The following is a 16096-nucleotide window of genomic DNA, read 5'->3' as shown; positions in this document are numbered from 1 at the left end:
GTATGAGTAAAGAGAGAGAGAAAAAGAAGAAGAAGAAGAGAAGAGAGTTTTAACGTCGTAGGAAACTATCCGAAGAGACCTTAAAGATCTAGCCGCGACGAGGAGAGTTGAACTCAAGACCTGTTATTCAAGAGGGAAATGGCATAACCAATCTACCACACTTGGGTGATAGAAAGGTTATACCATTTTCCTCTTTTTATCACACACGCGCACACACACCCACACAAACACCCGAAAAGAAAAGAGTTTTAACGTCGTAGGAAACTATCCTGTGTGTGTGAGAGAGAGAGAGAGAGAGAGAGAGAGAGAGAGAGGTGAATAAATCTTTCACAATGAGCCCTTTGCTAGGTAGGCAAATATTTTTCGTGTCGTAACGGATGTAGAAACCACCTACAATCCTTGTTGCATTTTTCAGTTACAACTTCAATTATATTGCGCAACTAATTTGCAATTCAAGGAGATGACATAGTGTCCCCTTTATTTACACATGGGTGTCGGAGAGTTTACATGTTCAACGGGATGAATGGTTTGTCACAAGAGTAAGTGGTGCTCCTTGGTCAAGCAAGGCATGATGGCTCTAAAGATGTCTTGGGTAAGAACAAAAGTGCATTGTCATGGGAGCCTTTGCTCTCTTGTGGCAATCAAGCACAACAAAGGAAAGTAGCCACATCATAGCCTTATGCCCTAGAGGTTACATGAAACCAAAGCATTGATGAAACATTGCTACAAAGAAAGCCTTGTTCATGTCTCCTTTTGTGAGGCCACAACTCCACCAACTAATAGGCTATTCCCCTTGCCTGCTTGCATGCTCACTATCCTCTTCAAGGATGCTCGGATGCTGGGAGACTCGACAGATGGTGGATGAGAAGTGGAAGGCCGGTCATGTGGAGACACATGAGCATATCTCAACCTCCTGCTTGGTAAAGAGATGCATCCAGGGCTTGTAACCCGAATATCGTGCGGTGTAGGGATGTCTATTGTGATATGAGGCACACATCGTTTGTTATGCTTGGTTGAAGATGAGGAGGGGAGGATTTCTATTTTGTGTGTAGGGGATGGTTGGGGTGATGGCATTCTTGCAGAGTCGGCCGCATCGTCGATGCCGCGCATCGTGGATAGTGGGGATGATGTTGTGTCTAAGGCAATGTGGATGTCATGAGGAGATGAAACCTCTTGCCCACTTGCTTGTTCCTCATGTGTAGGAACTGCTGATGGAATGAATGGTGAAATGGTGTTGAGGGTGGGCACAACCATGGCTCTGCACAAAGGGCAAGTAGAGTGGGAGTAGAACCACATGTCAATACATTCTATGTGGAAGCTATGCTTGCAAGCAGGCAGCATCCTGCCCTTCTCATTCTCTTGAAATTCGCTCAAGCAGACCGCGCATTCGAGCAAGCCAGCACTTTGGCTTGAGTTGGTGTCTGCCATGGTGGCTTCTCTGTAGGTGAAAGTGGGAAGCGATGCAATTGCAGCCTTGCTAAGGCCGGCATTGCGCCAGATCGGAGTGCTGGCCACATGAGCTTGATGTCTCTCTTGCTGCGCCTGCCTGTTGGAGTTTCCGGTGCGTAACCTCCATAGCCACTTGCCATAGATGTGAAGGCATAAGATGAAGAAGGTGATCGCGAAAATGACGACTATGGCAGCTATCAAGACCTTGTTGCTGAGAGTGGGGAGCTGCTGTACTTGATCGTCATCATAGGGGGAGTAATCGGAAGTAGTGGAGAGATCGGGAGGAGACGCCATGTGTGTGTGTGTGTGTGTGTGTGTGAGAGAGAGAGAGAGAGAGAGAGAGAGAGAGAGACCCCTGCGTGAGCTCGTAGCCGGCGTCGAGCTCAGCTTTCATGTGAGGATGAGAGCAATTCGAGCACGCACAAAAGGTGTCAAGCCGCATACCTTTTTGACTCTGCCCGCCTACCTTTGGACCTTGGTCCATGACTCCATGGCCGCAGCTTACAATTCCGTTTTCCTTACGGTTGAAACTGGCTAGCAATTCTCAATTTCTCCTTATCTTATGTCTATGGAATAAGTGGCCGGGCCCCAGTGTGAGTTGGCCTGCCCCCAGTAAAGCGTGCAAATGTTTCACCAAACGAAGCCGTCTTCACGTCAAAATTGCGTAGCTTGATGGTCACGTGCCTCGTGCAGATTCGCTGTGGCAGTTCGCCTCATTATACCCCCATGTAGGGTTTGCTACTCACCCTTGATTTTTTTTACAAAGGAATACATTGTCGCTTGTAGCACGCTCGCTATACAGAACACCATCGACGACAAGATTTTTGCTGCAATAACGTTGATGCAAATGCTTTCAAATGCACCCCTTCCTACTCAAAATAGTTAAACAAAGCCCATGTGAGGGCTGTTTCAATCTCATCGTCTCTATATTAGGACTTCTACCCTACACCATAAACAATTGGTCTTGCTTAGTTTCATAGTTCTCCACAAAGAGGCATGTTTAGATCTTACCTACCTATTTTAAATTAAGTGAGATTGACATAGGACTTGGAGGATATCGGCCTAATACACCTCGTACATGTGTGTGTGTGTGTGTGTGTGTTTATACATCTTCCCATGACACACACACACACACACGATGGACACCATCAGCATTGACCTACTGCTACTTGTTTATCTATGCTCAAATTTCGTTGCAGTTATTTGGGTTTTCTCTTTACACCATTGCTTCGGAATGAATCGTTACAGGTACATGAGTGAAGGCAAGTCTGTATCGGCCCCCCTTGCTTCGGAATGACCCCACTTCAATAGTGATACAAAGGCATTGATTCAAAAGAAGAGAAGAAGATGGGAAGTAAAGAAATGTAATGGAATTGGCCTATTTAATTTGAGAGTAGCGGAAATTAATGAGAGTACTTTTGAGAAATGACTTTGTGAGCATAGCGGGTGAACATAATTGAAGATAGCAACATAATCATAGCAATTAGTGAACTAGGCATGAACAATACTTTTGCAAGAGAGAGAATTTAGAGAACATGACAACAGTTGAGGACCGGATTTATGTGGAGCCGGTCCCCCCTCCAATAGGCATTTGTATTATGATTTCTCCCATTAAGAGAGACTTGTTACAATACAATCTTTGTGTTCCTTGTGACCTAGGTGATGAAATGAAGATGGAAAGCTTTATGCATCACAAACATAACATAAACTTGAAGAAAGCTTTAACTATCCCAAGCCTCATTCCCAAGACCTCAAACACCTTCGAAGGTGGAGAGAGCTAGCAGGGAATGAAGGTAGGGAAGAGGAAGAAGAAACATTTCGTAGGAGAAAGAATTAGTTCCTCACTTATCATAACTCTTGTTGCTAGCATACATAATAGCATAGTAATGAAGAAGAAGGAGATGGAAAGCTTAAGCATTGAAGCATGGCTCTTGGTTGGATTTTCACTCCATATCCAAGAGTGTTGGTGTAGGCTCTCAACCTCTACCTGCTTGGAGAAGGAGAGGGAGCTCTTGCACTTTGCATAGCACACAATGAGAGTGTCTGTGAGTACATGTGGGTGAGTATACCCCCTAAGCAACCCCCTAGCTTGCTTGGGTCGACCCCCCCTTGTAGCTCATGCTTGAAGCTGATTGGACCCCTCCAGGCCTAGCCAATCACAAGCAGGAGGCATTACAAGTAGCAAGGGTAGCCTTGAGACAAGTGTCCCTCTTTCCCCTTTGAGAGAGAGGGCTAGATAAATCCTAAATCAATTAATTAAATCTCCTAAATTATTATTGGACCCCTTGGGTGGCCAACCAATAGGCTTCAGGCACACCATGAGGGCAACATGAGGAGGAACTTGACAAGTGTCTCTCTTGCTTTCTTTGTACCATGCATGCCTTGTGTGAGTGTGTGGGTGTTCTCTCTCATCCCCCCTCATGTAGGGCTCCCCCCCTCCTTGTAGGGATTGAATATTTGATTTTTTGACACCTCACGTCCCTCATACATAGGCCCAGTTCCCACCACAAGCTTGGGCTAGGTTCTCACCTTAAGTGCAACCCTAGCATCTCAAGCATGTCAAGCACCTCAAGCATCTCAATAATTAAGTACCTCAATCATCAAGCACCTCAAGAACCTTAGTCATCAAGCATGACAGGCACAACAAGCACCTCCAGCTAGGTCGGGTTCCCGCGCCTCAAGGTCACCCCTAGCTTACCTAAGGTCAAAGGACTTTTACACACATTATTGGAGGTCTTCAATGAAGCTAACCCTAAGGTCTTATGCTCCATTGGTTAGCCTTGATCTTTGATAGAACATCTCTCATTTGGGCCCCTTTACCATTTGCCCCATGTTGAGATAGATCTATAAGCACATGTCTATATCTTAACCCTTGTTCCCGTTTATTCTCCCACATTAAGTGATCAATTTAATATGAGAGAATCATTTGGTTTGGTTAGATATTAGATATTAGATTTTATGACATTACCTCTCTCTTGAAATCATAGTCGTCCTCGACTATGAGGTGGAAGAGATAAAGCGTTAGTCATTAGTCAATTTTACTTAGCAGGTAGAGGATCCCTTTTTACCCTACGACATCTTTCCAAGATGGATGACTAATCCATTTGGTGTTTGGGAGACATAGCTGCCACAAGAATGTCTGCTCTTTAGTTCATTTCATTCTCCCAGAGTAGAGTGACAAATTCTACTTGGTGTTTGAGAGACGTCATCATCACAAACATGATTCTAAGCATGCATAATAGTTAAATTTGTACACAATTAAAAAGAGGACTAGTCTTATAAGACCAAAACATGAGTCCTTTAAAAGAAATTTGTACATTTGCTTACTCTAATGTAGCATTGTAAGCATTGACAAGGTTCATACTATCCTTAAGCTGTAATCCTTGCATCCATCTAGCATCTTCAAAAGGATAAATTTTGAACTTAATAAGATACCGTGGGATAATCTTACCATCTCGTAGTACCTTGTCTTCATGCCGAAGGACAGCTTCGGGTTGTAGCACCTCTTCTTGGTCTTCAACTTCGGGAGGGTCTTCAATAATTGGTTCAGTTGGTGGCTCTCCTTTGTAGGGCTTAAGTAGGCTTACATGAAAGGCATTGTGTATGAGCCAATGGTTGGGAAACTTGAGTTGATAATCCGTCTCATTGATGGGCTTCAAGATTTGGAAAGGACCATAGTATCTTTTTGCTAGTTTAGCATAATACTTTTGATGGTCTGTAGGATTTTTGCCCGTCGTTTTCCTTAATCGAGCCTTAGGAAACTTGAGTAAGACCCAATCATTTTCTTTGAACATTAAGGCTCTTCTGTGCTTATCAACAACAGCTTTTTGCCTTTGTTGAGAGATGGATATAGCCTCCTTAATCTTTTGAAAAGATTCTTGTAGGTCACGGATGTACTCATCGGCGGCAAAGATCTTCCCATGTACTTTGAGGACCAAGGGACTTTTAGGTCTTCCCTCAATGATCTCAAAAGGTGCTTTTCCCGTAGAAGTATGTACAGTATTATTGTAGGCATACTCTACAAGTGGTAAGTACGTTTCCCATTGTGAGCGTTGATCTACTTCGGAAACATAAGTCTTGAGTAGATCGAGTATCGTAAGATTGGCTATCTCACTTTGGCCATCTGTTGTGAGTGATAGGCCGAAAAGAAATTCAATCTTGTTCCTAGATTTTCAAAGAGACCTTTCCAAAAATTATTGGTCATTCTAGGATCTCTATCTGACACGATGGATGTGGGTAATCCATGGTGCTTGAAAATCTGAGATATGAAGAGAGTTGCCATTTGATGTGCCTTAATAGTCTTTTCTAACAGGATTAAAATGTGCTTGCTTGCTAAACCTGTCAACTATTGTCCATATTCCTGTATTCCCATGGATAGACTTGGGTAATCCAAAGATGAAATCCATGGATATATTCTCCCATGGTGAATTTGGGATAGGCAATGGCTGGAGTAATCTAGCTTGCTTCCCTCTATCATACTTGGTCTTTTGGCATGCTTCACATTTTGAAACATACTCTTGTATGTCCACTTTCATGGTAGTCCAATAGAAGTACGTCTCTACTCCTCGGAGAGTAGGTTGAATACCTCTATGTCCCGCATATGGTGGAGCATGAGATTCATACATAACTTTCTCAAGAAGGGAATGGGTAACACATAGCCTATTGCCGTGGAGAAGATAACCAGCCTACAAGGTGAATGGTTTCTCTGTCTTCCCCAAAGCTAGGGCTGACATTATGTCTCTAAAGTCAGGGTCAGTAGCATACTCATCTATCATAGAGGATAGATCATTGTGAGTAGCTATAGACACCGCATTAACTTTGGGTCGTCGTGAAAGTGCATCGTCCACTTGATTGTGCTTACCAGCTATGTGAGCAATATGGAAATTAAATTGGGAAAGAAAATTTGCCCACCTCATTTGTTTGTCGAAAAGCTTGGTTTGCGTCATGAAATACTTGAGACTTTGGTGGACGGTTCGTAGGATAAATGGAGTCCCCAATAGGTAGTGTTTCCACGTGTCTAGGGCATGTAGAACAACTAAAAGCTCTTTCTCATAAATGCCCAAGACTCGTTCATCAATATTGAGCCTTCGGCTCTCATATGCTATGGCATGCCTTTCTTGAAGCAAAACTGCTCCAAGGCAATCACCACAAGCATCACATTGGACCTCAAATGGCTTTGAGAGACCCAGAAGCACGAGGACTGTTTGGGAAGTAAGCTTCTCTTTGAGATTTTCAAAAGAATTTTTCTCCTTAGCAGTCCATACAAACTTAACGTTCTTCTTAGTTAAGTCATGTAGTGGTCCTGCTACTTGAGAGAATTTTTCTATGAAGCGTCTATAGTATGCGCACATACCAACAAAGCTTCTTAGCTCATGTAGATTTCTTGGGTTAGGCCATGCTTTTATTACCTCTAACTTTGATGGATCCATTTGGATACCATCTTTAGAGATAATATGACCTAGGTATTGAATCTCTTGAAGGAAGAATTCGCTTTTCTTTTGGTTGAGAAAAAGCTTATTCTCCCTCAATGCTTGAAAAATCACTTGGAGATGTTTCTTATGTTCCTCCAAAGATTTGGAGTAGATGATGATATCATCAAAGAACACTCCAGTGAATTTGCGGTATGGTCTAAAAATTTTCTCCATCAAACGATGGAACGTAGTTGGTGCATTAGTCAAGCCAAAAGGCATGACTAGATATTCATAAAGACCAAACGTTGTGCGAAACGCGGTCTTTAAGATATCTTCATCCACTATCCTTATTTGATGATAGCCACTCTTAAGGTCAATCCTTCTGAAGTAGGTAGAGCCTTATAGCTTATCAAACAGATCTTCTACCCGAGGTACGGAAAATCTGTTTTTGATAGTGATATGGTTTAGTGCTCGATAATCCACACACATACGGTATGTACCATCTTTCTTTTGCACTAAAAGGACTGGAGAACAAAAGGGAGAGGAACTAGGCCTCACCATCCCTTTGTCTACCAGCTCTTGTACTTGCCTCATGATCTCCTCTTGTTGAGCTTGTGAGACTCGATAAGGAGGCTTGTTAGGTGGTGAGCTTCCAGGAAGGAGCTCAATGCGATGGTCATCATCCCCTCGTTTTGGAGGTAAGTCCATAGGGATATCATCGATGAACACATCTTGGAATCCTTTTAGAAAATTAGACAAGTCTAACTCTTCTTGATTCCTACCATTTACATTTGATGAAACATTAGTATCTTTTAGAGTCTCTTTGACAAAAATCATGTACACAGAAACTGAGCTCTTCATTAACTTATCAAAAGCAAGAGGATTTACAAGTGGAATAGTGCGACCATGCTCACTAGCATCTATATACATTTTCTTTCCCCTGTAGGTGAAGTAGATTCTCCTTTCAAGGAACTTCATGTTGGCAGCCATGTGATCAAACCATGGTGCCCCTAGGATAGCATCCTCATGTTGGAGAGGAGAGATGAAGAAGTCTTCTTTGTCGACATAGCTTTGGACATGAAGCCTCAACTTCCCAATCAAGGGAGTAACGGAGGCTTGTTGTTCCTTGAAATCTGCCACTGCTATATCTCCCATCTCAAAAGCTTGAATGCCCAACTTGGTGGCCAACTCCATTGATATGAAGTTGAGAGTAGAGCCAGGGTCAAACAAGATGAAGGCATCATACTCTCTTACCTTTCCCCAAGCATAGGAAAGTGATGATCCTTTGCAATGAGCATCCTCTTTTGGAGCTTCGATGGTGGAATCCCTAGGAGTCTCATTGCGAGTATTCTTCTTGGGGCAAGAACGATAGCCATGTCCTTGCTCCCCACACTTGAAACACTTATGGTCCTTGCGAAAAGCTTCAATCTCTTCAGGAGAGAGTTTGTTTTTACCTTTGTAAACTCCCTTCTCCTTGGACCGATTGTTGTTGTTGTTGGAATTGACTTGGGAAGTATTTTGAACATTGGTTTTCCCCTTTGCATCATTTTTGTCTTTGTTTTCCATGGGCTTGACATTACGTCTAGCTCCTTGATGGAAATTGATGCGTGAAGCAACCATGGTGTGATGGATTACTTCGCTAATAGTACCAGGCCGTTGAGAGTTGATGTATTCAGCCATCTCTTCAGGTAATCCCGCACAGAATTGTTGCCTTTGCTCGGCAAAGTCTATCTTTTGAAAGACAGTATCCTTGAGATGTAAATCTTAAAACTTGTCTACATATTTGTGGATAGACTCATGGGAGAGGAGCTTCAAGCTGCGCCATTCGGTAAGCACTTTGTCCTTTGCATCGCTTGCAAGTCTCGATGCCATAGCACCATTGATCATCTTGTCACTCTTCATGTTCTCATGGAGTAAAGTCAGTTGAAAGGCAAGCAATTGTATTGTTGTTTTGTGGGTTTTAAGAAATCCTTTGATATGATTCCACGTAACAATCTGTGGAGAAGGATAGAAGAACTCCAAGTCTAAGTGAGTTTATGCTTTTGGTTTCTCAAGTCTATGAGAAGGTGATTTGTCAATTGCGCATGGGAAGAGAAATTTTAGAAATTTTTGTAAGCACTATTGGGGTTAAACAAGGATATCCGTTGTCACAAACTCTCTTTGGTCTATGCATCAATCAATTGGAGAAAATGGTACTTGACTTTATGCAAGAAGAAGGCATTGAAGTGGTCACTATTTTGCAATGCAATAATCATGCTTTTGTTGTATGTGAATGATGAGCACACACTTTAGAAGATGCACAAAAGCTTATGGTTGTCCTTGAGAACTTTTGCTTGCATAGTGGACTGATTTTGAATGAATCCAAAACAAAGGTTATGCTTGTGAAAAACAACCATAAGGAAAAGCCATGCATTGTGTACAACAATGAGACACTTGAAGTTGTTGAGAGCTTTAAGTACCTTGGCCTTGAGGTTCTGTCCAATCACAAGTGGCATGAATGTGCTATTTGTCATTTGGAAGCGGGAAGGAGATCATATTATGCATTTGAGAACAAGTGTAATGCGGGAAACATCAAGTGTTGGATTCTCAAGAAGTACCTTTTTCAAGCATTGGTGACACCGGTTCTTCTTTATGGAGTTGAAGTGTGGAGTGGGAGCATCTCAAAGTCTACTTGGAAAGAGTTTGAGAATGTCCAAAAGCGTTTTCTTACAAACTTTCTCCAAGTTAAGACACAAACACCATGTATGCTCATACTTCTTGAGTCAGGATCTCTTCTAGTTGAGGTTATGGGCATGGAAAGGGTTGTGGAGTACATGATAAAGATCAGTCAAAACCCCTCACATCAACTTCCTACAATTGCATGGGAAGCAAGAAAAAGAGTTCAAAAGATGCATAAAATCAAGATCTTGAGCACGGGATGGATGCAAGACATAAAGAAGTAGTTTGGGAGATGGGATGCATTACACTTGCTACATGATGCTTCAATTGACTCCCAAGTGAATGAAGCTTTTCTACAACGCTAATGTATTACGGCTTGGGAGAAATCCGGTGGGTCACGCTTCATACATTACACTACCCATATTGCCCCCAACTACAAAACCATGTTCTTCACTGAAAGAGAAAATCGTACTCACACTTACATGCTCGAGACTATCCCCTTGTCGTCAACGATATGCACTATCACAACCATTCAGCTTAGCTCCCATTTCCTTCGATGCGAGACAGAGCGTGGGGTGAATGGAGAAGAGTCAATTTGACTATGCACATTATGCTCATTGTAAGTTCGAGAGTCCGAGTACCACACACTACTAGAGTGCTCAGCTTTTGGTCACATCCGAACTTGCTTCTCTCACATTCTCAGGCATGACTTAGACCTACACTCTTTCCTCTCCCAGCCATAGTGTGGGCTCTCCATTGCAACTCTCATCATCACAATTTTGGAGCATCAAGAGTCACTCATCAGCCATACACATACTACATCACATGTAACTTTGATCCCATAGGCCATATTTGACCTCCAAGGACGATAATAAAATCTCTCTCTCTGTCTCTCTCTCTCTCTCTCTCTCTCTCTCTCTCTCTCTCTTTCTCTCTCTCTCTCTCTCTCTCTCTCTCTCTCTCTCTCTCTCTCTCTCTCTCACACACACACACACACACACACATACAAAAATAAAGAGGCTTATTAGGTGTGGGCATTGTACATTCTTCTTCTAAAGTAGATTCAGCTAATTCTATGCAAGATACCAAATGAGCATTTAGTACACCTTGTGACTTTGCCCATTCTGTTCATGATGCATGTATGATAGTGACTACATACTTATAGGTATGGTACGGTGAGTGTTTCTACAAACACAATTGCAACCCATCTAGGCTCATTTTTTTTGCAAAGAACATGAATAAGATTTTAAACAAGCAAGAATTTGTCACCAACAATAAATTCTAGGGGAGACCATAAACCAAGATGTGATTAATCAAACAAATAAAGAATGTAAAGGAGCATGATGATAGCAAGGATAAAGGGGAGTACAAGGGCAAGAGTCCACAACAAAGATCACAAGATGATAAATACCATGGAAGTACTCATTTTTCTTTCTATGATTCTAGATTTGATGCTTTGTAAAGAGCGCATGACAATTTCACTCTACTTTTTTTTTGGGGTGTTATGCTCTTGGGTATTGAAGCATCTCAACAAGGTTACCAAAGGCACTCAAAAATACTGGCGGATAAACAAAGTACTCACCATTTTTCAAAATCTTTAAAGTAGTTGCTTTACAATACACATATCCAAACAAGGAAAATAGTTAAAACTTCACAGCTCTCACAAAATATTGAGAGTCTCTCTCTTGTAAAGAGGATCAAGCACACATCTAAATATACATTAAACTATCTCCTACAACAAAGTCTTTGTCTTCATGTGCTTCTATTCTAAATCTATGGCATGATAAGTCTACAGTCTTGAGTTTTACTTACTATCTATGAAATCGATGTATTTTTGTAATGTATAGTAGTTCTCTACATGGCATCAATTTTTTATGACTATTAATTCTCTGATTTTTTAGCCCTCTTGCTTCCCAATATAGATGTAGATTCCTGATGTGATTCAGACTCAACAAGGAACCATGGCTACAACATTGACTTCCCCCTCCATGTAAATTTTTTTCCAGATTGAAGAGCTACAAGGGAGCAATTACCTTACTTGGAGCCTACACATTAAGATGATTCTTGAGAAAGCCGGCAATTGGGGTGTAACAGAGGACTTCGAACTTGACCCTGATACTGGTGGCCAAGCATGGAAGAAGAAAGACCTTGAAGTGTGACCAAAATAATTTTGCATCTTGGTGATCGTCAACTACAACTCATTTGAATGTTGGAAACCTTTAAGAAATGTGGGATAAATTGATTACAAATGTCCATCTGGACATAAAATGATAATTCTCAAATAATAAAATATTTATAGGTTACTGCTCAATCCTTAAATTAATTGTACTATCTCCACCTGTTAGCTACAACCAAAAACTACTAATGCATCACAATTATATTATTGAAGAATCCTTGGAAGTATTTGCTAACTCACTCCTTGGTCTTGTATGTAGTAGCTTCAACATGCTCCATAGTACAGCTAAGAAGAGCAAAATCACGTTGCTCAAAGACTAATTTGGGAATACACTCCCTCTTTGTGGATCTCCTTGCTTGATGTTATGCATCTATCACCATGGAATCCTTGCTTCCTTTAAAATTTTTTCCTTCTTCCATGCCAAACTCTTGAAGGTTTCTTGACTCCATGGAGACTCTTTTCTTGCTTGCATTAAGAAATGCTTCAAACTTGCAACCATGCATTCTTGTGGTTGCTTCTTAAGTTTCCTTCCTTCATTTGTCTTTCCAAGTGCTTTGTAGTTGCAACAACACTCCTTTGTGGTTGTTTGATGTATTTTTCAAGATGCATATTGAGGAAGGCGTAGTGGAGCTCCTTTGGCCATAATTTATGAGTAGAAAGGGGGGCTGATCTTCCCTCATCTCTGGCTAAAAGTGCTAAAGTAGATCCATCCAGCATGAAGAGCTTTCCATACTTATTTCCTTTAGCTAATATCACTTTGTGGTGATTCCTTGGGTCTTTGATAATGCATCGTTGGCCTTCAATCTCCACTTTGAGACCCTTCTCTATCATACTTCCAACAAGGAGTAGGTTCTTTCAAAGATAGCAATGATATATACTCTTGGAAGCAATGTGAGCTTCCCTCCATCTTATCCATACATGTAATTAGTTGATTTTCATTCCAATTAGCTTGGTTGCTCCTACAATCCTTAGCACAATGTCCATACCTTGAGCATTTGAAACAATGTATGGAATGGAAATTGCCTCTACCTCTTGCTCTTGATCAGCTTCTAAATGAATGGCTTCCTTTACCACATGCAAATGAGTTACCTCCATCATATTTTTGATCTTGGTTGTTGTTGGGTTGATTTCTTCCTCTTCCTCTTTGTGTGGTAGATCTTCCTCTTTCTCTTGTTGTAAAGAGAGGTCTATGGCATTGGTGTTTGAAAGTGTTGCTCTTCCTCCATCAAGTATTGTCCTCCTAGATGCTTGCCTTTGATTTTCATCTCTCAGAATTTTTTTCATCCAACTGATGGACTCTCCCTCAAGACAAAGACCTTGAAAGAGGCCCTCATATCCGTCTCTCAATCCATGAACGATGATTATAGAGATTTCAATGTCCAACATCTTGTCTCCTACAAATATTAGTTGTTGATGTAAATCCTTCACCCTATTGATGAAGCTTGTAGCATCCTCTCCATGATTCCTCTTTATCTTTGTAAGTTTAGCTCTCAAAGTCGCTTGCCTTGAGGTGCTCTTTCATGAATTCACCGCAATGTGTCCCAAGCCTTCTTGGGAGTATTCACATCCATTAGATGGCTAAGAGTTTCATCTTTAAAACTCAATTTCATCAACATGAGGATAGCAAACATAGCCTTCTTGTCTCATTTATCCATCTCCTTTGATTATAATATTTGCTCTCAGTCTCTCCATAGAAACTACCTCCCATCAATCTTGGAAGAAGAGTAGAGATTCCATATTCACCTTCCAAGCTATTTCCATTGAGTTGTTCAGATCCCTCTAAGTGTAGGTTGTACGTGTAGACTTGGTGCCATCTTCGACTTCTCACAAGTGATGTGATAAAGGGGGATTTTTACACACTCAAAATTAGACTCTCTCTAGCGAGGCATGCAACGTACTCTAATACCATGCAAAAAAATGTAAAAGTGTGTATGGATACATGGATGCCACACACACACACACACACACACACACACACACACACACACACAAACAGGATGCATCTTCATCTAGTCTCACTAATTACCCCTACTTGATGGGATATTTATGCAATGTTGTGTGCCACTACCCACAACTAGGTGCTAGTTGACGAGGATATAATCATAATAAAAATTTATTCTTTGGTTGGTTGAAGGTTCATTTTATGCATTAGTAGGCCTTTGCAAGAGCTTTCCATAGAGCCATTAATCTCCACATTTGGAGTTCATTTGGAGTTAGTCTAGGACCGCTAATTGCTTTCATAATCTTGGGCTAATCCTATGTGTGTGTAGCTCTACTAATTTGAGGATATTTTGACTAACTTTACAATACTCCATGTGCAAGCCTCTTGGATATAGTGGTTAGCTCATCTTCTTTGAGGTGTTGACTTGCAGGAGTGGGATTAAGGCTCAAGACCTTTTAGGCTCATGGGCAGAGGTGAAACCAAGCGGTAAATTACAATGAAGCTCAAGGTTATGTCTAGAAGCCTTTGCTCACACATAGGCAATATTCTTTGGACGTGATAGACGTCCTCCTTTTGAGTCCGCCCCAACCACAACCTCTTTCACACGCGGCAACTTGGCATCATCTCATCAGGTCCTGTTCCCACGACACTGCTACTTTCATGAGCCATATTTTCAAAGGTTTTAAGCCTTTCCACTAAGGATTCAAATCTTCAAAGGATTCTAAGTTTCAAGTTTACAAGGGTTCTTAGCACAAAATGTCGTATTATAAACCCTTTTTGAGCATCATGTGTGTGCATCATTTTTCTACACCACATAGTATCTCATTTGTGCACCAACCAACGCATGTATATAGCTATGTGTTAGCATCCATGCCCAGCATTGTGAGAGGATTAGACAGTGCAACCAATAAGATGATAAGACCTTCCTTGCTGGCACCCAACATGTGCACTATTGCTTTGTATGTCATGCTTCTAATCTAGGCACTGATCACAAATGATGCACCACATATGACTAAACCAATGACATCACCAATAGGAACAACCAAGATGAATAAAAAATGATAACATCGTGAGGACAACAAAGTACAACAAGTTTAGTAAAATTATGGAGGGGAGAAAATCCTCCAAGACAAACAACAACATGGAAACCCTGTGAACATGTGTGCACTCAGTTGTTTGTCACCCTCATTTTTGTTAAGGAAAGCTTTGTGTGTCTACCCTTGTGACTAGGAGACTTGTGTGCTTGACCTTTTGTGCCAGGGGAGGTTTGTGTGTGTGCCTACACCACACCTTAGTGTTATGTGCAACAATACCCACAAAGGGAGGATGGTTGGGGTGCAAGCATTGCTGCCCCCTCATGTGTGAAGCCCCTCTCCATGTAAGAAATTCTATTTTTCAATTATGTAAGACAAAACCATGTGAATGTGATGTCGACAAGGCTTAGTCATGTATCCATGTGTGCAGCCTATGAAATAATCAATGATGTGTGCCAATGTGCCTAGCTCAAGGCTATAAAAGGATCTTGTGTATTCACTCCAAATGAATCAATCCATCTACTCTACTTGTGTGTAGACTTTGTCAGAGTTTCCATTAGTATTCTAATTAGCATGTCATTTGAATGCAACTCTTGATCATCCTCCCTAGCCTTTCATTTGGTACTCCAGAAGTACCAAATTTTGTTATGAAAGAAGGTACTATGAACCACCCACATACAAAGTACTAGTATTGAGAGAGAAATTGATGGGCTAATCCCTAAACCCAATGCTAAAGCTATATATTCAAGTACAAGCAATGTGTTTCCAAGCTAAAACACTCTATTTAGGATGTTCTAATGCCTTACAATGTCTCCCAAATATCTCTATGTCTTCACTTTCTTCACTCTCTCTATCTGTCTCTCTGCAATTAGTGTAGTGGTACCTTTCTATATAGATGTATCTCTTCATCTTGAGCATAACTTGTGGATACCTTTGGTAGGTAGCTTCCTTATGATGTGGGGAAAATTTCCTCTACACAATTCATCAAGAGATCATGGTTGTATCTCTTGGTAAGTAGCTCAGTGGATTTAGGATAAACCCTCAGACAAGATTGTAGTTCATATTGGGTTGAGCCACTTCTCTTTAACATTTCTCCACAATATCACTATTATAGGTGGTTGATATCACTGTATGCAAATCACTTTGGTAGTTGTATTTGTCCATAGTTGCATCAAGCTTTATCACACGACTTTTGATCATCTTGACAAACCACCTTTTGCATGATCTATCTTTGTTGATACCATGGAGATGCTTTATGACAAAGCATTCTTCGGCACAAGAACAAATAACTTTCCTGAAAGCTTCCCATTTAGTTCCCAATGGTGTGTCATATTGAAGCTTTGTCATCCATAACTTTTGCTCAACCATTTCAATGCACATTGGTGCCCGTTTGAAATCCATACATAGTGATGCTTTCCCTTCCCTT

At 41.2% G+C, this 16096-nt stretch overlaps 1 protein-coding gene across 1 annotated transcript; it reads right to left on the bottom strand.

The window, feature by feature from the left end:
• Window positions 1-325: 325 nt before the first annotated feature.
• LOC147421167 (uncharacterized) lies at window positions 326-1921 on the bottom strand. The gene has a single exon (XM_086504467.1). The coding sequence runs from the start codon at window positions 1741-1743 to the stop codon at window positions 742-744; it is 1002 nt and encodes a 333-aa protein (XP_086360593.1). The 5' UTR covers window positions 1744-1921; the 3' UTR covers window positions 326-741.
• Window positions 1922-16096: the final 14175 nt, after the last annotated feature.

This window comes from Adiantum capillus-veneris, chromosome 28, assembly GCF_014529385.1.
Source record: "Adiantum capillus-veneris isolate H3 chromosome 28, ASM1452938v2, whole genome shotgun sequence".
Taxonomy (NCBI): Eukaryota; Viridiplantae; Streptophyta; class Polypodiopsida; order Polypodiales; family Pteridaceae; genus Adiantum; species Adiantum capillus-veneris.
Note: the sequence above shows the minus strand (reverse complement) of the source record. Positions and strands in the feature narration are given on the sequence as shown.

Bases quoted from the DNA above. Each gene is read 5' to 3' on its own strand.
- LOC147421167 (XM_086504467.1), bottom strand. From the start codon at position 1,743: ATGGCGTCTCCTCCCGATCTCTCCACTACTTCCGATTACTCCCCCTAT.